The sequence below is a fragment of the Rousettus aegyptiacus genome, unplaced genomic scaffold (genome assembly GCF_014176215.1).
Source record: "Rousettus aegyptiacus isolate mRouAeg1 unplaced genomic scaffold, mRouAeg1.p scaffold_m13_p_10, whole genome shotgun sequence".
In the NCBI taxonomy this organism is placed as follows: domain Eukaryota; kingdom Metazoa; phylum Chordata; class Mammalia; order Chiroptera; family Pteropodidae; genus Rousettus; species Rousettus aegyptiacus.
The window spans coordinates 30118764-30143051 of record NW_023416285.1 but is presented as its reverse complement, the minus strand read 5'-3'; the positions used below and the strand labels follow the sequence as shown (position 1 = coordinate 30143051).

Genomic DNA, 24288 nt, shown 5'->3' with positions numbered 1-24288 from the left:
GTCAGATATAAGATCTGTTACAATGAATCCTTATGACAAATCCCTCCACAGCATTAGTTGTGAATACTTGTGGCCTGTGGATATAATTGTTATATCCAATAGGATCCTTAACATGATGATGTGGCATCCTCCACAGGCATTTTGATTATGATGAAACACTATCTCATAGGTACAGTAGGAATACAAATAGTAATTTCATGAATTACATACTGTTTCTCTATATAGCATTTCAAAAATCTTAAGTTTTAATTAAAGTTACAAAAAGAATAATATAAAATGTTAAAATATGATGTACAACACTATTTGGGGAAAATCAAATCCTATTACTCAAGGTGTCTAAGGATTTTATTAAAATTATTTTTATTAAAGCTCAAAAAAAACTTTTATACTATAACTGCAACATAGAAACAATTGATGGATTCTCTTAATTTTTTCCCTTAATATTAACATTATTATGAGATCACATATAACCATATGATATATGAATAAGACATATTTATAAAATAAATGCATATGTAAAGAAAATGCTACTTGTTAACTATCAATAGAACGTGATCTTTCAGAACATTTTCATGGGTATGAATTTGAATCATTGCTTCCAAATATTCTGTTAATTGCCCAATAAATAAGATAGATGTCAACCTTGTCCTTGAAAACTTTATTCTCCACACTTGGTTCTAGTGGACATGGTGCAGAAGAACAGCTAAGAATAATGGAAAGGTCTAGTTGGCACAGTGTTAGATTTTTCTACTCATGGAAAACAGACACCTTTGGTGGGAACATCAGAAAAGGAATTCACTACTAACATCATCATTATTAGCATTATTATCATCATGATAGGTAACTTTTGTTGATTGCTTTACAATGTGCTGGGAACATACTAAATATTTTATATATGGTATGTATTAATGCATTTACTCATTACAGTATCCTTCTGAGAGAGGTACTCTCAGTAGCCTGTTTTTTAGATGAGCAAATCAAGTGACAGAAAAGTTAAATATATGGCCAATGTCACAGAGCTAATAGAGGTTACAGTCAGGATCTGAACTTACCTGTTGGCTCCTGAGTTCATTCTCAAACATACTTCTCTATTGCTTCAAGAGGACACATACATATAAAGAAAAAGCTAAAGTTCTAACTTAGGAAGTTATATGATACTGAAAATCTGGAACAATATCAGATATTGGGATACAAAACTAAAATATAGTTTCAGAACTTGGCGCATATTGTCACAATTCTCCTGCACATGAAGTGGCTTTTCCTCCATTGAATAATAGTCATAATTCTTAATCTATGCAAAGAATTACCTCACCTAACCCTTGACACAACCTAAAGTAATAGGTACTTGATTTATAGATGAAAATTAGTTCTGAGAAAGATTAAACAACTTGTTCATAGTTGATAGTCAGGAGTCACTTTGAATTTAGGTCATCTCACTCCATATCTGCGCTTATAATCACTATCCTCATGGTTCTCTCTCCTGGATACACAGTAGAATTCTCAGCAGAGTCATGGATAAATACCATTGCCTGGGTTCCACCTCTAGGGATTCTAATTTAGTTTGTCTTGTCCAAGGCCTGGGAATTGGTAGTTTATAAAAACTCTCTATGTGAATTTCAGGTGTATCCAGAGCCAATATCACTACCTTATATGATACTATTTCTCATTTTAAAATTATCTTTGGTCTCAGCCTCCTAACATAGAATAATCTAGATTATTCTTTCCAGGACAGGATAAGGTATAAACAGGAAACTTAAGTGATTGAAAATCTCCAATACTTTCTTTTATCATGTAAGATGTGGAGATTAGATGTGAAATGGATTTCTTTACCCAGTCACAAATAACTAGGTGGTTTTGAGTAGGATGTCATAATTTTAAATTCAGTTTTTTTCTGATCTTTCTGACAGATAATCTTTCCATAACATTTGATCTACTTAAATTACCTTCTTACTGTAGTTTTATCTTATTCTTTGTATTTTTTAGTTAGTACAGCTCTGATCCACTAAAGGATAAGATAGGGGTCACCTGAACTATGCTACATTACATTTGGCTAAAGAAAATACTTCATTCAACTATAGTTGTTGATGACAATAAAGTTTTGTTAACTCATATTTACAAGCTTATTTTTCTGTGGTTTGTATTTACTTCTTTTTAAAAGTGAAAGAAAAAGAAAACATTAAGTTAATGAGCAAGTCTGAAAAATAATAATTTAATTTAGGTTGAAGAAACATAATTCCTAAGATATAATACCTAACATGTGTATTATCGTGTGTTAAGTATTTGATAAAGTGGGAATATATATCTGGATAATGATTTGACCAGATAAAAATAATTAGAAGTAACAAGAACAAATCCAACACCTGTTTCAGCTAATGACCTGTCTCTAGGTTAAACACTGGAAGAGCTATGAGGGTTCCAAGGCTGTCAATACCAAAAAGTGGTTATTGTGTTGCAGAGAAAAGTCAGTGCTAAAAGGCTAAGTGCTTTGGGTTGTATTTGGAATGTTGGCTAAAGATTCAGGAAGTAAACAAGAAAACATAGACATAAAATTTCCTTTGGTGACTGGGACCAAGGTAATCTGAAACCATAATTTAAAATTAATTTTAGTCTTCCTATGAGAAAACTTAAACAAATAGTAATTTATAGAATTTTATTTTTATTTCTTTTTATCACATCTACCACAAGAAAAGTAAAGTCTACCTGATAAATACATTTCTCCACTGAAAAGGGTAACACTTTCTGGAAAATTCAATTTTAGGTAGACAATAAAATACAGGCTTTTCTGTCATTAGGAGTATTCACAGTCATCTTTTAATGACTTTAAAGTCATAATGGTCATCGTTCATCCTGAACTATATCACAGGATTTTAATTGATAACTAGATTTTGCTGGATTGACTCCATAATTTTCACTCTTATTCACATTCTCTAGAAAGTACATCATTAGTCAAAGGTAGAGGAGATGAATTTCATATGCATTTCTATCACCAACATAAATTTTTAAACCTTCAATATCATTTATAGAATAGAACTTTGATCTACGGTCAAATATGATTTCTTCACTGAGTAAAAAGTTTTATTTTCAAATATCTAATATTTTCATTAGGTCTGTTTTAATGTTGTCTGTACACAGTACATATAGTTTTGACAAAGCACCATGTTGTGTACTTGGTGTACAGATCTGGACTTGGATCTATAAGATATGAACCCCAAAGCCCTAGGTTATCCTGGATTTTAATCTCTGCTTTATATACTGTGAGCCATGGACAAGTCACTATCTCTTCAACCATCTTCATCTGTAGGACTCCTCCTGCCTGACCCACAGGGTTGAGATAAGGATGGTGATATACATGAAACTCCTTTAAAATCCTGTTCATTTGTTGCATTTAGGTTTATATCCCACATATAAGTGATATCATGTGATTTTCTTCTTTTTCAATCTGGCTTATTTCGTTTAGCATAATTATCTCGAGGTCCATCTATGTTGTCTCAAATAGCAGTATTTCATGTCTTCTTATGACTGAGTAATATTCCATTGTATATATGTACCACAGCTTCTTTATCCAGTCATCTATCGTAGGACACTTCGGTTGCTTCCATGTCCTGGCCACTGTGAATAATGCTATTATGAACATCAGTATGCAAATATCTTTTTGGATATGAGTTTTCAAGTCTGGAGTAAATACCCAGTAGAGGGATTACCCAGCCTGTTTTTAAATGTTTTGTCATCTTTCTAAAATGACTCAAATGCCAGCCGCTACTGTAAGCTGGCACATTTCTTGTAAAATTTTGTCAGCTTTATCTCCTATCAACCTTTATGACTCGTGATTTATAGCACTTCAGGTGACTTGATACATTCTTGCTTGTATATGTTTATTTACTCATTTCCTTATTGTTAGGGCCCTCTAATAAGAGACACTAGCTGTGTAACTATGGACAAGTTATTTGTCCTATGGTAACTATTTTTTTCTCTCATTAAATGAGGGTTACAATAAAATTGTTTTGAGGATAAAATAATGTCAGGATAGAACTTAGAGCATGTCTGGTACGTGATAAATGTTATGTAAGCTATTTTTTTCAAATAATAACATTATTATACCTATTATATGTATTATAACTATGTGTGTGGATGTCTGTATTTTAAGAGAAATTTAACTTATTCTCCCTTATATTTCCATTACCTAACGTACTTTCTGACACTAGTAGTTTCTGAATAGATGTTTTTAAGTAAGTAAATTAAAAAAAATAAAGCCCCTTTTCCCCTGTGGTAATTCTGTAGACATTGAATTTTGCCTAAACTTAGGTATAATTGATTTAGTTTGATAAATTCTAAGAAATTTAACTTTTTGGCAAGGCACGTTTCTTTATAAAATTTTAAAAGATCCTCAAACACAGGACATAATATATAATTTTTTATTCATTCACTTAACTCGGCTGTTAATAAATGCAAATCTCAGATATAGTAACTCAATCTTTATCTTACTGTTTAATTACATGATCCATAACAATATAAAGACATTCAAATATCTACACATAATATTAATATGAAATGCTAAAAAGCTAGTTGACCTAGTGAGTCAATAATTATATTTGTATATGCTAAGCCATTTTTATAGAATTTTACCCTAAACAGTTTTAGAAGCACTTTTAGACATGACAAATAACATTAAATTAATTATCTATTGGCATTGAATTTTCAAATACTATTTTTTAGAACAATTTTAGGTTTACAACTAAACTGAGAGGATATATAAACTTCCCATATATTCCCCACTCCTACAAAAATATAGCCTCCTCCCATTATCCCCATCACCCATCAGCATGGTACATTTACCAAGGGTGAACCTACATTGACAAATTTTAATCACCCAAAGTCCATAGTTTATCTTATGGTTCACTCTTGGCATTGTATCTTCTATTGGTTTGGACAAAAGTATAATAATGTATATTCATCATTATAATGTTATACAGGACATGTTCACTGCCCTAAAAATTCTGTTCTCTGACTTTTCATCTCTTTCCCCACCCTACCCCTGGCAACCATTGATCTTTTTATTGTTCTCATAATTTCGCCTTTACAAGAATGTCATATAGTTTGAATCATACAGTATTTAGCCTTTTCAAATTGGCTTCTATCAGTGATATGTATTTAAGGTTCCTCCATGTATTTTTATGGCTTGAGTGCTCATGTCTTTTTAGCACAGAATATTATATTATCTGGATGGAACACATTTTATTTATCTACTCAATTACTGAAGGATATCTTGTTTGCGTTCAAATTTTGACAATTAGGAATAAAGCTGCTATGAACATGTTATGCAGATTTTTGTATAAATGTAAGTTTTAAACTCCTTTGGGTAAATACCAAGGGGTGAGATCACTGGGTCGTATAAGAAGAGTATGTTTAGTTTTGAAAGAAACTGCCAAACTGTGTTTCAATGTAGTTGCGCCATTTTGCATTCTCACTATAAATGAATGGGAGTCTTTGTTACTCTACTTGCTTGTCAACACTTTGTGCTGTTAGTGTCCTGGATTTTGGCCATGCTAATAGGTGTGTAGTATTATCTCACTGTTGTTTTAACTTTTATATTCCCGATGACATATGATGGGGTGCATCGCTTCATATGTCTGTTTTCCACAAGTATGTCTTCTTTGGTGAGGTGTCTGTTAAGATCTTTGACCCATTTTTTAATCTGTTTGTTTATTTTCTTACTTTTGAATTTTAAAAGTTCTTTGAATATTTTGAATAATCATCCTTTATCAGGTATGTCTTTTGAAAATATTTGCTCCTAGTCTGTGACTTGTCTTCTAATTCTCTTGATGTCTTTTATAGAACAGAAGTTTGTTTGTTTATTTGTTTGTTTGTTTAAAGTTGTCCAGTTAATCAACTATTTTTTTCATGGATCATGTGTTTGGTATATCTAAAGAGTCAAGGCCATACCCAGAGTCACCTAGGATCTTCCTATGTTATCTTCTGTGAGCTTTATAGTTTTGCATTGAACATTTAAGTGTAAGATCTATGCAAGTTCACTTTTGTGAGGGTACAAGGTCTGTGTCTAGATTCATTTTTTCACATGCAGATGTCCAGTCGTTTCAGCACCTATTTTTGAAGAGACCGTCTTGGCTCCATTGTGTTACCTTTGTTGCTTTGTCAAAGATGAGTTGGTCACATTTATAAGGTGTATTTTTTTTTTAATTTAAAGGAACTATTTTAAGCTCTACACATCTCATTGTGAAACTATTCTCCAGTTAAATGTCATGGAAATAAATTGTTGTCTGTATTTAGAACCAAAAAATATTCCTCTCAAAAGATATGTAAAGGTAAAACTGAAGGTAAACTGCATTAGGCAAATTTATTTAAACTTCATGTAAGATTACACACTTGTGCAGTTACTTCCAAATGAAAATAAATATAAGCCACACCTCAATTTCCATTAGGCTAGTCTTGCTTTCCTTTAGACTATGAATGGGAAAATTAGGAATTATTTTCAAAAGTGAGGAAATCTGCCAAATAAATCACTCAAAGTTTAAAAATGCTAAGCTATGACCTCACAACAAGAAGGGTTGCAATTTCTCAGTGGCAGAATGGAGTGGGATAAGGTTCATTTTTCAGTAATTACAGAATATAAACAGCAGCATGCTTCGTGTCCTGGTTGGGGTCCCCAGAAAGTAAAATCTATTTCATTATTACTTGTTAAAAACTTTCAGATTTCTTGGCTAAAGAAAATGATATTTTTTTTTCAAAATGAGCTTATTGATTTTATTGATTTTCTTTTATTTTGATATGACATATGGATGTGGGGAAGTATATTTCTTTAATATATAGTAATGTTATTTCTTCTACCATGAAAGTGTACCATTTTATGTTACTATAGAGGCATTGTTATTTAAAACAGTTTTGTTTTCTTATCAAGTTATCAGTTTTATTCTACTACAGTTTTGAGTTGTCTTTGGTACATAAATTGCATTTTAGTATAATGTCCCTTAAATAGACATGTGTTTAGGTAAGATCTAAGCATGTAGATCTTGCCAATGTACTCATCAAAGTTAAGTGAATGGCAAAGGTCTTCTGATAACTAATTTGAATGGAATCCACTAAAATGAGATAGGGTAAAAATGGTGGCCTTGAATAAGCAAAATTATGCATTGAGGATGCATGTGCATCTCCCAATTTTCTTTGATTATGAGATTCTACTCTGCTACTGAATGATGTTGATAGTATTACCAGTTAAACCACACAATTCAAATGTAAAATTGTAAAAAGGGAAGAAATAGAGTGCTATGGTGTGTTGCAGTATACCAAAAAATACTATAAACATGTGTAAAATAAGTATTTTTGTATACTCTTATCCACGGTAACTTTTTCTTGTATGAACAGCCTTTCCAAAGTGTTACCTGCCTTCAAATTAAAGATTTGCTAGAAATATTATTCGCTATGCCACTATGTCTTCGTTAATTTATGATTCACCTTTTCTGACTGACCTTTTCATGTTTTAAATGCTCTGATCACTAAAACTGAGTCTCCCTTTTCTGCATTTGGAATCTAATGATCATTTTAGCCATATAAATATCTATTAGAAATAAATTTGCCACAATATGACAATATATTTAATTTGTCTAAAAACACAAATTTTCTGATGATAAATAATATAAACATATAGGGTATTTTGTTCCATTCGTCAAATAACACTGTCTAACAACTGAAAAGTATAATCTTTATGGAAAATTGCTGGGTCTCTAAGTGGTACTTTACATTTGCTGCTGGCTTGGATTTCAGAAATCAGTTGCTCCTCCATTGTTAGATAAAGGAAATGTCCAACAACTATAATGATAATAATACTAACCTTTTATTATTATGCTTGTATTTTTTTTTCTATTTGGTTTTCTTTGACTCTCGCTCAAATTATCAAAAACTCAAAAAATAAAAAATAAAAAATAAAGATTGGCCCTTAATAACAGGGATCATAAATGTAAACCTGGCTACCTTTTCACTAAATCTAATCTGTTAACTTGGAAAAATGTAAATTCATTCCTTATTTAGTTACTATTTAGTTTTCCTCCAAATGAAAGCATTTTTTTCACTTGATTTGATTGGAGTATTCAAAACAGCATGACATATTTTTGACATAGTGGTATTTTGTGTTTCCCCTACAAAAGTTTACCTTTTTTTACTTACAGTTTTGAAACTAAAACTGATGTCAAGGTTTTAGAATTATCAATAGCAAAGCTTTATGCTGGTTTCTGGATTTGCTTTTGTTCTTGTTATATTAATAGAAAATAAGAGTTAAGATAATGAATATTACAATCATAGGTTCAAGGTTCATTAAAGCCAAGTCCTTTTATCAGTTTTTGACTACTCATCTTTACACTTCATATCTCATCCACGGCCAACTTCTCCTTTCCTACTCTTGATGCTCCGGGTAAGAAACACCCTTCTGAGTTAGCAGCTCTTCTCCCTCACGTCATTTTGTGCTGGAAGAAGGTAAACTAGTTTTAATAATAGCCTGTACAAGTCCTTGTTTTAATATTGGTTGTAAAATCAAATCAAAGTCCTTTTGGAATTAAACATTGTAGAATCATGTGAGAGCCCTCTCTCCTCACCAACCTTGTTGACATCCAGCTCTTAGGATGTCTTACATAGCGTAGTCTGTGGGAATGGTGTCCTGGGGGGAATTTCATTGTACAGCCTACACAATCATACCCAGGAACCCTGCTTTATTTGCATTAGCATACTTGGTCCAATATTACCCATCATCATCTCTGTTTGGGATTTCTCACAGTTAAATTAAAAAGATAATTTTTTTAAATATGTAAGTTATAATAAACTACTATTTGAAGGTCTTTATTTTTATTCTTAATAGTCTAACATGAATACAACAGATCTTTTTTCAATCTTATAAGTGGTTATAAATTTTGACATAAAGATAATTTAATAATATGAGAAATAGGGTAACATAAAAATTATTCTGTAATAAAATAATGGTCTCAATGGAGATAACAGAAATAAGTTGAGTGCTTTCTATGTGCCAAGCTCTGTGCTAAGTACTTGTTATGTATTTTCTTATTTAATTTTCACAATCACTCTATAAGGTAAAACTTATACTCATTTTCACATCCAAAAAAACTAAGCTTAAACATATGTAGGTAATAAATGGAAGAGTAAGATTTAAATCCAGATTTGTCTGACAATACTTCGAACTCAAACTCTTATCCACTATAACCTGCACATATTTATAGATGGGATGTTTATTAGTAGTATCAATCACTATTATCATCATCGTCTAGGAATATTTCCACTATTCCATGATTGGGGTATAATAAACAAATGTTGACTCTCTTCTCCTTATCACATGTTCTTTCCAAAATTCATCTACTTTTTTTACTGAGTATCTTTGCCCTTTGCCCTCTGTATATTGCTTAATCAGCCTTACATTTGCTTGCATCATTCTCTTTACCAAGAACACCCCCAGTCTTTTCTCTTCTACCAATTCATGTATTGTTTATTCATCTTTTAACTCAACAAGCATGCATTAGCTTGTAGGAGTAGATTCAAGATTTATCTCTCAAATCCTACCCATCCTTCAAATTCCAGCTCTAGTTATTCCAACCTAGAATGATATCATTCTTCTTATCTTTTATTGCACTCTTTAGTCAAATCAAACACTTAAGGCACTACAATTGTGTCGTGCATTACTTTTATTTACCTAGTTGAATATTCAGAATTCCAGAAAGATATTATATGTTACATATTTGTCTATATCTCATGGAAACTTGCCTATCATCACATACATAGAAAACACTTAATAAATATTTATTGACTGAACGACCAAGTTTAGTAATAATTCATCATGCTTGAAAATGTTAGATGGTATGTCTAGACTACATACTAAGAATTTCCCAAGGCTGAGCTGTTATATGTATTAGTAAAGTCTCCTGTACCAGATACTGCTTTTCTTCAAGATGCTCTAGTTGAGTTCTGAATACCATTCTGAAATTGAAGACAGCTAATTAAGAATGATTCTCTGCCTGTTTGTTTTGATCTTTGATTCGTGTGATTATATCTCCTATCTCTTACATTTTTCTCTTTTTTTCTCTCTTTTGCTAAATTTCTTCTTTCTGTTGTCTCTTCTCCATTTAACTTCACTTCTAAACAGTAGACACAAGTATACGGTTTTTGTTTTCAGTGAATTGTTCAGAAGCACCTAATAACCCAATTAACTATTAACATCATGGAAACCTTGTTTAAATCTTTTCAATTTTTATAAAGAAATGCAGTAAGAATTGATTAAATGTAAGTTATAGTTTGATGTTCAGTTGCTTGTATCTAAGCACTTTTTTGAGTATCTTTATAACTTAATTTGGATTTTGTACTTAGTTATTCTGCAATTTAATTCTATCAACCTGTTTTCATAGTTAAAAGTCTTGTTGATCAAATTAATAGTTTATTTGGCCATCATACAATTAACTACCTTCTGTTTTGTCAAGTTGATAAATTTTTTAACTTCATAAAAGTATTAGAGTACTCATCACTTATAGCCATATACTCTCAATATATTTTCAAGTGTTAGATGAAGCAATATAAAGGATATCCAAGAATGTCGATATTATATCTTGACTTTAAATTCTTATCTCAAGTTGCATAAAAGGAGTTTTTAATGAGTGTCTTCATCTCTAAATGGCAAGAGTTCATTGGAGGATTGTCATGAAAAAGAGTATTGTAAATTTAAACTGGTTACCAGATGTTATTGAGCTGAACAAAAGATTGCATGGTCATATTTGACCCCTTTCCTTCAGACTTTGGCATTGAAACTGTAAAAAAAAAAAAAAAAAAAAAAAAAATCTTATCTATCCCATCTCTTTGATATTTCTTAAATTTGCTTTCTCTAGTAAATATTTTCTTTTACTAGTCCTCATTTTTGTTCACCTTGCCTATTAAAATAACCCCCTTTCCCTCTTCCCACTGTTGCCAGAATTATTTTGCTAAAATGTAAACAGGAACATGCTACTCCTCACTTCATACCCCAAAGCCTTTAAAACTTTGTACAATAAAACCTGAATGTACCACCCCATCTTGACATTCAAATATATTCCTCCATGAAACCTAATTAAACCAACTTGAACCATTCACCAAATCTTCCTGCTATTTCAGTGAGGCTCACGCATCAACTAAGAATTTGCTCCCACCCCCCCTTTTTTTTGCAGATTAAAACAATACTTATCCTTCAAAACTCAACTCGAATACTACTTACTCTGAAATGTTCTTTGTTCCATCAGTCCAATGGAAATGATTCCATGTTTCTATCTTATAACATTTTGAAAATTATATGTCTATTTTTAAAATTTGTTTCATTTTGCCTTATCTATATTCTTTCTCTTCCCCGCTGATTGTAAACTATTTGAGGTTTAGGATTATGAAATTTTTATATTTGTATATATCACATTACCTAATACAGTGTTTTGTGCATAAGTGCTCAGGATATTATACCTTAGCCCTTGTTTGCAATAAGGCACTGTTTCACTGACATATTTAAACCATTTTTTGAATAACAAATCTTTAGAACAGTTGTCCTATAACCCTTCCTCACATTATGGTTCCTGAAAGGGAACTCTGCATACACAATGTCTTCTGTTCTACACAAGTTTTGTGTTCTACTGGAAATTCTCTTAGTCCATTCAGACTGCTATAACAAAAATAGCACAAATGAAGTGACTTAATGATAACAAACATGTATCTCTCACAAATCTGGAGGCTGGGAAGTCCAAGATCATGATGTTAGCAGATTTGATGTCTGGCAAGAGCTGTCTTCTCACTGTGTCCTAATATGGAAGGAAAGAGAGATCTCTAGGGGGTCTCTTTTATAAGAGCACTAATCTCATTCATCAGGGACCTACTGCATGATCCAATCACTTCCCAAAGGTCCCTGTCTCCTAACAGCATCACCTTGAGGGATAGAATTTTAATTTGGGGGGAACATAAATATTCAATCTAAAGCACCCTCTCTCCTGATTTGTTTATCTCTCTCTCCAGGTTTTCCCTTTGTTTCTGTGACTGTTTCTTCAGCTATCCTTTGCTGACTCTTAGAATCTAGACCTAAGAAAAGTTTGGAACAAATGACATGTTCAGGGATCATCACAATGTAGACATAATTTAAAGGCACTGGGATAAGAAACCCAGAGAGAATATGCTATGTGAGAAGAGAAGAGGGACGAGTATGGAACCCAGGAAAAGCCAAAGGGGTTTGGGCCGTGCAGACCACAGACATCATTTTAAAACACCGTTGCTAGGGAAAATATCGAAGTATTACATTTTTATCGTGACAATATTTTGTAGTATATCAGAGTATGAAGAAGAGAATAAACTAGTTATCCACAGGTTCCTTTTAGAATTTAGATTTCATAATGTTTAACAAAAACTAGTTTTTACATTTACAAATACAATTCTAACAATTCCAAAGGAATGGATTTTAATTTTATTTTCATATTAGTGACAGAGACGGCTGAAGTCTAACCAAGCATGTGGTCCAATAAAGGTGTTGGTACCTCACAGATGTAGCCACAGCTATGATGGATTTGAAACAAATGCTGTTAAAATAGTGCTAGAGTTTAGTTAAAAGGGTCAGGTGTCCAAGCCTGAAGTTCACAACTGTAGGTAGAGCTGCATTATGGGCGAAGGTTAAGACCAAAATCTGTCAACACCAGGATCTGATAATTGAGCTCATAGATAGTCAACACATAGGACTCTATGGTCGTCACCTGAGCAGGTTGCCTGGAGGGAGGCATCAGAGTGAGAAAAGAGCTGGAGTGAGCACTCAATAAATTGGGGTCAGAACAAGAGAGATGCCCGCTATAGAAGCCAACTCTTCAGAAGCTTCCTGAAAGACAACCTTTTTCAGTTGTTTTCTTAAGTTTGAGGGACTAAGTCTCAACATTCCTGCTGTTCCTCCCTCTCGATGAACCTGCTCTTTCCACATCACCAGATCGCCCTTGTTGATCACAATTAGAAAACTGAATTTCTCGTGGTGTATAATGAGATTTCTAGCCTTTGTCCTCCTGGTCAAAGTGTCTTTTCATTACTTAACTTTCTGTAATAAGATTCTGTCTTTAAAAAAAAAAATAGCGTATTTCCTCAGGTTATTCTAAGTTTTGGGCCATACCAAGGAAAATGTCCACTTATTTCTCCCTGAGTTTAACAGCTCCACCTCTACTTTATTCACTCCATGCCTCTCTCACTCATGATTAGAGTTCCTATTTAATTTTTACATTCAGGATTCTAATTCCTATAATATACAAAGAAACTTTCATGAGAAACTATATAAATCTGCTTTTGAACTATTTTCCTAGGTGGCCTAGGAGAAATAAATTCTCTTTAAAAATGTAATGAGAGCTAAGATATTTACTCCTACAATGTGCCCTTGAAAACAATTTTTTTAACTGTTTGCTATTATTCAAGGCTTTAGTATAACAGTGTTCATTATTCTTAACCTTTAGTAAAATAGTCTTTATTATTTCAATTGAAACATTATCTCAATTTCTGCAGGCTAGTGCATTCATTTTGAATAATATATAAAATATTACAAGTTCAATTTGTTACTCTTCAAACATATTTGTTTCTTCTTATTCTCACTCCACACACTGCCACGGACTTTGAAGCTGGCAAAATCATTTGTAATCAACAGGATGGGAAGTTAGGCAGGATTTGGACTAATTATGATAGCTTTAGAATCTCATAAAAAGATTTGGAAAACAACTGCCATGTGAAGATTGTTTTTATTCACTCCCCCAAAATCAGAATTATGATCAATTTGTTCAGCACTAGATGCCAAAAGCATGTGGAGCTTTCTATACCTAAGTCAACACCAAGCTTTATTTTTAATTTATCTTTGATAATGATTTTAATTTTATTAAATGTTGTGTGCTGCAAGGACTATCTATGAGCTCAATTATTACACTGAGCATGTTCAGTTAATAGATTTTATTGTTTAAGCTGGATTTTTTATTTAGAGAAATTGGAATAAGGCAAGTGTCAAGATAATTTTTAAAAAAATTTTATTAAAGTATAGTTGGCATACGATATTCTATTAGTTTCGAGTGATTAGTTTCAACATAGTGATTAGTTTCAACATAGTGATTCAGCATGTATATATCTCACCATGTGACCTCTCCACTAAGTCTAGTAATCATTTGTCATCATGCAAACTTATCACAATATTATTGACTTTTTTCCTCTTCACCGTCTCCCTCCACCCTCAGCTCCTTTGGCAACCTTCAGTTTGTTTTTTGTTTCTATGAGTGTTTTTGTTTTGTTTTTTCATTTGTTTGTGTAGTTTTTTTTTTTTTTCAGATTCCACATAAGTGAAACCATGCAGTATTTGTCTTTCTCTCTCTCTGACTTATTTCATTTAGCATAACACCCTAAGGTAATTTTAAATCCAATCCTTTCACCTAAAAGCAAATGAATAAACCTGTGACCTGGTCATCTGATTATTTCTAATTCCCCATTTCATTTGTAAGAACTCAGCTTGTAGTAATGAAATAAATAAAATATTTTTTCTAATTATTTTATTATTTTTCTTCTCCCAATAAAAGTGTGATATTTTTGAGAATGAGAATTGTAATTTTAATTTTAGCTTATTTTTCTTAATTGCTAACAGAGTAATTCGCACATAATAGGCCTGTGTAAATATTTAATAAGCAGATAAAGCCAGACTCCAACCCTAGGAAAAGGCTTATTAAAGAACATATTTTTTCCCATGATTCTTATCTCTATTAGCTTGTAAATTATAGAGGTGTTTTTAATAACAAAATCATACTGTCACACTTTATTCAGATAGAAAATTCATATTGCAACTCTTTTTCTGTTGTGGTAGAACTTCCAAAATTACAATTGAGAGGACATAAGTGAAATAATGATTGGTTTATTTATTCCTTCATCAGACTGACATAGTTACCACGCTTGCTTAAATGTAGATCTATATTTTGTATGATGAAGGAAAAACCAACATGTGCAGATTACATTTATTGAGCACTTACTATGTGATATATGTTTTTTTTATATTACTCTAATTTATACCTCCCAGCAAACTGATGGCAGAAATATTACTATCCACATTTCGTAGGATAGAGTATTGAAATTTAAAGTATCTTACCCAACTGCACACAACTTATGAATAAAGAGGGCTATAATTTGTTGTTTTTAAAGCCATCATTGATTTCATTAGATAGTTATTAATATATCACTAAAGCTAACATTTTTTAAAATAAATATGGTTGTAAGTATAAGGAACACGAGTAAGAAAAAAATTTTTTTTAGTGTAAATATTTCTAAAGATCCCTTCACTGCTGAGAAAACATGTATTCTCTGCAGAGCCTGATTATACAAAATATCAATTTTATATAATATTTATTAAAATGCTCAAATCAGTCGAACTGGCTATTTCTTAAATTTAAAAGCTAATCCTTTCAAGTAACTTTTGGGGTTGCTTGTTTATTTGTACAAACATCATGTAGCTTAAGTTATGACATAAAAAAAATTCCATTAAGCTTCAATCTCAATCCTATGCCCGCATGCATACTTGTCTACGGTCTGTTTATTAATTCACAGGGATCTTGAGCTCATAATGTCTAGGCTTATGAATAATATATAGGAAATTTTTACGTAATTTCTGAAATCTTTGAAAACAATTCCTGTTTTTCAAATAGTAAAACTTTCCTTAATATGATTTTAATGGTCTTATGAATCTTTTTTATTATATTCTTGTTCTACCTTATGGTATGTAGAGGTCAAGCTAATTGGAAACAATGAATGGCTGTGTTAAACAATACTTTTAATACCAAAGCATACAAATATTAATCAACATGTCAATCTCCCTAGTTAAGTTACATGATTTTCATATTATCATTTGATTGAATTCTGCCAAAGGAAAAAATGATTTAAATAGAAAATAAGTTACTGCATCAAGTTCACTAAAATAAAATATTAAAGAGACTTGTATTTTCACAATTCCACTGGAAATCAAAATCTATGCTGCATCTCTGGACAGCATTAATTTGAAAAAAAGAAAAGAAAAGAGAGAAGAGAGAAGAGAAAGGAAAGGGAAAGGGAAAGGAAAGGAGAAATGAAAAAAAAGAAGAGAAGAGAAGAGAAGAGAAGAGAAGAGAAGAGAAGAGAAGAGAAGAGAAGAGAAGAGAAGAGAAGAGAAGAGAAGAGAAGAGAAGAGAAGAGAAGAAGAGAAGAGAAGAAGAGAAGAAGAGAAGAAGAGAATTCCTTTGGACTTGCATTGGCCAAAATGGGTGATAAACCAAATTGATGAAATCAATAGATAGGCCAAATACCCTTGCATACCAAGGCTGCTATAAATTTAATAATGCTTTACTATGGACACTTTTAATTTTTAAAGAAACAATCTGAATGCAGAGCAAATAACCTAATCATTTCAATTGATTTTATTAAGAACAAAAGCATAAGTCATTTGAATAATCACTTGGAGTTCGTGGTAACAAAACGTAACCCATATTCATGCAGCCAGGCTTCATTCCTTTCTCTAGATGCTTTTGCACAAAAAGAGCTGTCACTGGTATTACTTAGCTTTCTCTATGAGCACAAATATGTTTTATGATTGTAGACCCCATGTCTCTTTTAAAGATTGTAAAAAAAAGACTAGCAATTCCAGAAATAACAAGTTTCTGACCTTTCTCAGTATTTCCCCCTTCTAAGTGTAGTGAAACTGATTTCAGAAAGACAAGCATAAATTCCCTTACTTGGTTTTCTTTTTCTTTCTAAAGATGGAAAATAACCCACTCTAAAATTTCTCTGTCTTTCACTGTGTTATAATATTGGATGTAATTAAGAATATCTTTTGAACAGGTAAAAAATATAGAATTATTGAGAAGTAAAGCTCACAGATTTTAGAAGAAATAGTTGTGTTCAATTTTATTCATGAATTATTTATTACACTTAAATTTTATGATTCTTGCTTTTAATCTTAAAGTAGTTACAATAAATTTTATTTTTAAATCAATTTATTGCTTATTTTAGATGTTCTATTACCCCAGTTATACTTTTAATACTATGTATCATGGAGAAATCATAGATTGCACAAATATAAGATAGGTAATATAATCAAAGAATTTAAATAAAAACTCTTAAACTATTTCTTATTTCTATAGGTATCAGCTTTCCACTTGGAATAGGTAAAATGTAGATGATTAAGATTAATGCATATTATTTAACATTGCATTTTTTTTTCAGATCCAAGAAATTGGTGGAAATAATGAGCAAGAAAATGACAATAAAAGGAATAGTACCTCACTTTCTACATATTTCCCCAGTAAGTATTCTTATATGTTATGTACATATGTATATATATATAATGTTTATGTTAGATATATGTAACTGGATAAATAAGAGTGAAGAGAGCATGGAAAAGCAATTAACTGAATGATTTAATTTATAATGTGGCAGAGATTACTAAATTACCTTTTTAATTTAAATACTTCTAAGAAGTTCAGCATTTAATAATCAAACACCAGTTTTTCCTAGCCAGAGAAAATGTCAGACTGATATAAATACTCTATTTGACAACTATATTTTTACAGTTTTTTTTTTTTTTAAACAAGGTCACGTTCTTTTCAGATGTTAATTTTCTCAGCTAGGAAATGAGAAGGTTAAACTTGGACAGATACTCTCTAAGGTCCTCACTGGCTGCAATAGGATTTGATTCTATATTCTAATGTCTGAGGATTCATTCAGAGTATTTGGACTTATATGTCACTCTGCCCTGGTGATTTTCTTGGTATACAATAGGCTGCTGAACATCTTCACCAGCATGTCTGAAACACATCTCCCTGACATTTCCAAATCTGGCAACCGTAATTCGTGTTATTCCCAACCTGCTCTATCTACTGACTTCCCCATTTCAGCAAATGAAGACTCTGTCCTTGGCCAACTTAATCCCAAAACCTTGGTTATTCTTGGCTTTTTTACTTTTTCTTCTACCCTATAGCCAATCTGTCAGGTAGTACTGTTGACTCTACCTTCAAAATAGAGCAGCTTTCAACCATTTCTGCCCCTTTCATTGTGATTTATCCCAGTGCACGCTGTCAACAGCTCTCCCTGGATTATTGCAGTAGCACAGTGACTATCAATGGAGAGCTATTTTCTTCCCCCAAAAGGGATATTTGTCAGTGAATGGAGATTTTTTATTGTTAAGACTTGAGAAGGGAGGTTTACAACTGGCATTTACGGGGTAGAGACAACAGGAATGCTGCCAAAATTCTACAGTGCACAGGACATGCCCCACACAACACAGGAGTACCCAGTCCAAAATGTCAATAGCACTGCTCTTAAGAAACTCTGAAGTAGCAGTTCCCACATTTGCCACCCCGAATACTCTATGCTTCATGAAGGAACTAATCACTCTTCTGCTCCAAATCCTCCAGTACCTTCTTATCGTACTTATCATTCTTATCATTGCCTGCAAGGCGCTAGATCATCATTCCATCTCTGACCTCTCCTCTTGCTCACAGCCACAGCGACATCTCACACATCAAGCATGCTCTTGGCATTTTCACTTTTAACAGTGCATGGTTGACGCTCAACTAAACTTTATTGACCACCAGTTTTACAAATGATAGGCTGACCTGCAAATCAAATTAAATGCAGTGCCTTAACTAGCATACAATGGCAAAATCAATAAGCTCTTTCTGACATTATTGCAGAACACCAAATAATCCTAAATATTAAGATAAGAAATTAATGCACTAAATTATAGTTATATATTTTATTATCCTTTGTAATGATAATAGATTTGATGATAAAGGCCGTCTTTGATAATTACCATATATTCATTATGACATTTAATCCTCAGAATTGCTTATAGTAAGAGAACATCATTTCAGTTATTTGTACAGAATAACCTCATTTTTACACACAGTTTGGACCTGGAATTGTCTCATATGTGAAACACAGTGTAACCAGACTCAGGCCTCGGTCTCTTTCATGGGAGAGAGGGCGGAGCATAGAACACTCTAAGTCAGGTTTCCATTGGTTCCACCATTACAACGAAGCCTGCTAAAACCCATTGTCTTACTACTTGACTCTCTCGGGAGCCGGATTCCAGGTTTAGGCACGTTTGGTAAGGACTAGAGAGACTCCATTGCTAAGGTAGTGTATACATAAAACATAAACACTGACCATATAAACATAAGGATGGCTACCAGTAATTTCCAATAGTGTGAATGTAATTCTAAGTTGATGATCAATTTGCCCAGACAGAAATAGCGAAGTTCCTTTGTTAGCCTAAGCAATAGTTTCTTTTCAGTCACTCCATCATCTATTCTATCAACATTTCTATAAACTACTCTATTTTAGGCCCAGTATTTGGTGTTAGAAGTGGAAAAGTGAATGAAATCTGTGTAGAGATCTGTGCAAGAATAAAAGGCTGTCTGCTCTGCCCTCACTGATAATTAAAGAATCTCGGTTGGCAGCATTAGGACTGGCAGCTATATCTTTCTTCCTTCTCACATGAAAGAGGAGAAAAATTTAAAAAATAAAATTCCATGTAGAAATATGTGGTATTTCCAGATTTCCGTAATTTTTCAGCATGACTAATTCTTTTTCCATTGCTGAAAAATTTCTACAATGTAACTCTTCATTTAAAAAAAAAACTTTTTTTTCTATACTCTGCTATTTAGCTTCTTTAGCTATATAGTTTACTTTGGCAGCACTTTAAAACATTTATTTGCTTTTCTTTTGCACTGACAATGTCAGTAATTCACATATTCTATGAAACATAGGGATTTAAAAGTTTGTTTTAAAATTTTGTGAATCCTTTACTTAGAGTATAATTTTTACAAAGAAAATATAAACAAAATCTTTAAAATGTAAAGTTACTGCATGATATTATCTTTTTCCTATTTTCTTCCTAAGTGGTTAGAGAGTGTTTATTGTATATAGTATAAAAACAAATGTTAGAATCATGATTTTTAGAATGGAAGGAATTTGGATCTTTGGTTAAGTTTCAGGATAGAATATATTTTATAAGTGCGAGAGCCTTAAAAAGAATGACCTACTGTTGATGATTTGGATGCCTTCTCCATCAGTCAATCAATCGATCAATCAATCAATCAATAAAAAGCATTAGCACTTTTTCAAGTAATATTTTCAAGAATTAAAATATCACCTGGTAATAACACAGATATATTTCTATTGCATTATTTACAAGCAAATTAAAATTTATTTTTGTCTTTACGTTTTCATCACTTACTTATTTAATAGGTCAGTTATACTGTTTTTCAATAAAAAATATGGTAATGCAGTCTTACCTATGAATCTACTTGAACAATAACTCTAGAGAGTCAGAATACTATGCCTATGAGAGTACCACACACTGAGGTAGCAAGATATAACAGAACTTTAATTGTTCATTTGCTAAATATTTTAAAAGCCCAAGAATGACTGTTCACCAAAATTATGCATTTGTCAGCTTTCCACTATATTATATAATAAAAGTTTTATTAGCAGTACTACCACTTCTGTATGAAATTACAAAATAAAAATGCCTCCGGATGGTGTGTTTAAATGAAATTGTACAATCTTCATCATCAACAGCCATACAGAACCCAGCATTTCATCATGAAAGTGCGCAGACATACAGGCAAAGTACAGAAGGAGCTGAGGTGAATGAAACAGCAGAGGAAGAAAAAAAGACTGAATCAGGCACAGAGGCCGAGCACGGCCTACCAGAGGTTGACAGTGGGAGTTCCGAGGACCAGTATGATGACTTGTATATGTTCATTCCTGGAGACAATCCAGAAAATAATTCACAAGAGCCACTCATGTGCAGCAGACCTCCTCTCCTCCCACCACGACCTGCGGCTATTGCCTTCCAACTAGAAAAACCTCACTTCACATTACAAGGTAAGTTTAAGGTTAAAACAGCGGCAACAAAAACAACAAAACCTTTGACACACTTACATAGATCATACAGTGCAGTGGGAAGTCTATACAGAGAAGATCGACTTGTAATACCAAGAGCAATTTTCCTCCTGTCTTTTAACCAGGACTTGGGAAATCAGTCAAGAGATACCTGCCATTTTCTCTCTCTCTCTCTCTCTCTCTCTCTCTCTCTCTCTCTCTCTCTGTTTCTCTCTCTCTACCTCTGCCTCATTGATCAACATGAACCTGTAGTAAGGTTATGCACTATCCTGAGATGGAAAGAGCTGCTTAATGAAAAACGTGGAAAGCATATTGGTATTGCTCCGACTCATTCCCTCATTTAACAAGTAATTATCAATTACCTGCTCTGTGCCACACTCTTAAAGAACATTGAGATAGATAAGTGAAGTAGATGTATCAATACTGGGGTAAGGGGAGGGACAAAGTATGAAATGTAAAAAGCAAAATAAAATAAAACCCATTTCTTTTATTTTAAAACTCTATTTTTACATTTCATATACAGTGTTACATTTAATCTCATCTTTTCATAAGGCTAGTATTGGCATTAAATAGAAAGTGAAATGTCAATATTTTTCCTTAAAATTATTTAATTAAGGTGTTTGAAATTAAGACTGGAAGCTCCCACTTATTTTTTTCAGAGACTTTGTATGGATTCTTTGACTTTAGCTAGCGATAGCTTCAAGAATTGTTCTTTAAGAGTAGCTTCCATAGGCCTTTAAATTACTGAAAGAAATAGGTCTCCTCATCAATGCCCTGTGCATCAAATTTTCCATGGTGGATTTATGGGCATATTCATTGGAGAAAACCGTAATATACTATAGAACACTTTTCAATTTATGAAGAACACATGGCCTCTTTTTGTCTTTGCAACAAACTTACAAGGCAACCATCACTATCATCCTTCTTTGACTCAGACCCAAGACCATAAAGCCTATAATTAAAATGTGTCAAATACTTCACTGAACAAGTTTTATTCACTTTTAGGATTTTTCTCTTTGTTACACACTCTTGCCCTAATTATTTCAAAAACTGAAAATAGGAGTGATTTATTTTAATCTTCATTTACTAATGTACAACCTGAATCGAGAAACCTCAAGTCCCACTCTGACATGAAAAGTATTATCTGATACATTGGGAAATAAAAAGTAAAATGTATTATTTCTAGTGCAAGCTCAACTTTAGAAAGAGTTGAGAAGGGAGGTGGGTGGAGAAACAAAAAAAGATAACAGCTCAGGAAATCAGTTCATAAAAGTAAGATAGTTGACACATTCCACTAAAAATAAAACACTGTAAAACTTTCCCACATACTTAATCTGGTTTCACCTGTGATGCTGTCAGTGAAGCAGAAGTCATGAAGGCAAAATCTCAGTACCGTATTATTCATAGGGGAAAAGGTAATCCATGGTGTTTTTAAAGTTAGTTCTAGGTGTGTAGGCCTGAATACTTTTGGGGTTAAACTAAATGAAATAATCAAATCTAAGACTGTTGGAAAATGATCTTGGTCTCTCCTTATAAGCCTATGCCAAACAAATGCTGAATCTTCTTATAATAATATTCTTTTATTCTGCTCTATGACTTGTCTTAGTTTCTGCTGTTTTCCACTAAAATATCCATACGTATACTAAAATTTTTTCGCCACAGTCTCACTTAAGAGAAAGAATAGTTCTCCCTTAGTTTACATGCATGAATCTCTCAAACCAGCATAGAAAAGCAATGATTTTTTTTTTCAGTCAGTAACTGAAATCTTTTTCATTTTATTGTTTTTTGTTAATACTTTAAACAAAACATTTGTCAAAGGGAATTTTTCTTTTAATTCTCCTTGGCCCAGCAGAGAGCCATTAAAATTCTTTTCAACTTATTCATTAACCAGAGTACATGATATCTTTGTCTTCTAAATAACTGCTACTAAAATATTTTAATACATTTTCTATAAAACTATGTAAAGGTTGTGCTAAGTATGAAAACCATAAAAGATTATTTATTATTTTCATATGAGTTAATCTTCAAGCCATTGATTACTCGTTTCATCTTTTATGTCAGGAACCTTATTTACAGTGTCCTGAGGGTCGTGTTTGCTTGTCATAGAGTGAGACTCCCTATAAGAAACCAAGTAATAGTGCTTTTAACTATGCACCCCACCATTTTCAGAGATTTGAATTTGAGGCAGATTAATGAATGCAAACCCTATGAAAGGTAAAATGACTTCAAATTGAAAAAAAAAAATCTAAGAGTTTTGTACTTGAAAAACATAAATTTTCAAAGCATTTGAGATTTGAGGCTTCATTTCATAACTGTTTCCTGATAGAAAATCATTCATAAACTATATGAAAAATATTTATGTACTTATTTATGTTTTGAAAGAAATACATGTCTAAAACAAACTTTTTTTTCTTAACAAAGTTAACAGTTACCAATTGTAGGAGGATATATGTTAGTAAATTACGTGGTTTACTTTTCTCTTTTTAGAATTTATGGTATATTACATAAATTATTTGGGAGAAGTTCAGCAAGTGATAAATGAACACCAATAATATTGCATATGATAGAAGAGTAACCACCATCTAAATATTTCATAAACAGGAAAAATGTTGGAAGGCCAAACAGAAAGAAGTCAAAATTGGTGTGATCTCAACACAAGACAAGAAATAGGAGGTGAACCCCAAGGAGAAGAAGAAAGGACAGAGGACGAAAAAGAGCAGGAGGACGAAGACCCATACACGTTTGCTGAGGTTGATGACGGCGAATATGACATGATACTGGCCAATATGAGTACAAAGAAAAAAATTGGAGGTCGGTCTTTTATTATAAACAGACCTCCTGCCCCCACACCTCGACCCACAAATATCCCTCCGAAAGAGGAAACCACGCCTTACATAGCTCAAGGTAACGTTTTTCCTCATTACTGTTGTTTATTTGTGTGTGTCTGAGAGTGGTAACTGTCCTCTTTTTTTGTGAGATCTAAAACCCTAAAGATGAAAAATATATTTTGATGGCATAAATGGGTTTTATTGGCCTATTTTAAAATTTAGAAACACAATGGATAAAGAAAATAAAAGTAAATGATAGGGTTCTGGTTTCTAACTCTTAGTTAAGAAGGATAATTTTGACAAACCATTCAAAGAACAGGAAACTATAGCATAGAGGGGAAGAAATTCTCTTTGACACCTCTTCCATATTTCTACAAGAGAGAAGCTCAACTGTAAATAATGTGTAACATGAGAAAAGAAGGTGTGTCCTTTACTTCTTGCCCCTAATTTTATTTAAGATAACTATAAAAATCTGAACAGTTTTAAATATTAGAAGCTCAGATATGCATCCCCAATTCCTCAGAAA

The 24288-nt window shown here is 32.5% G+C and overlaps 1 protein-coding gene across 3 annotated transcripts in view; it reads left to right on the top strand.

Annotated features, from left to right (window-relative positions):
* BANK1 (B cell scaffold protein with ankyrin repeats 1) overlaps positions 1-24288 on the top strand; it is a 259252-nt gene that overhangs the window by 194082 nt on the left and 40882 nt on the right. For all 3 annotated transcript variants that reach the window (XM_016159041.2, XM_036227662.1, XM_036227664.1), the window contains exons 8-10: positions 17248-17326; positions 20608-20916; positions 23536-23838. In XM_016159041.2, the coding sequence (XP_016014527.2) occupies positions 17248-17326; positions 20608-20916; positions 23536-23838 (691 nt within the window). The remainder of the gene's footprint in view (positions 1-17247; positions 17327-20607; positions 20917-23535; positions 23839-24288) is intronic.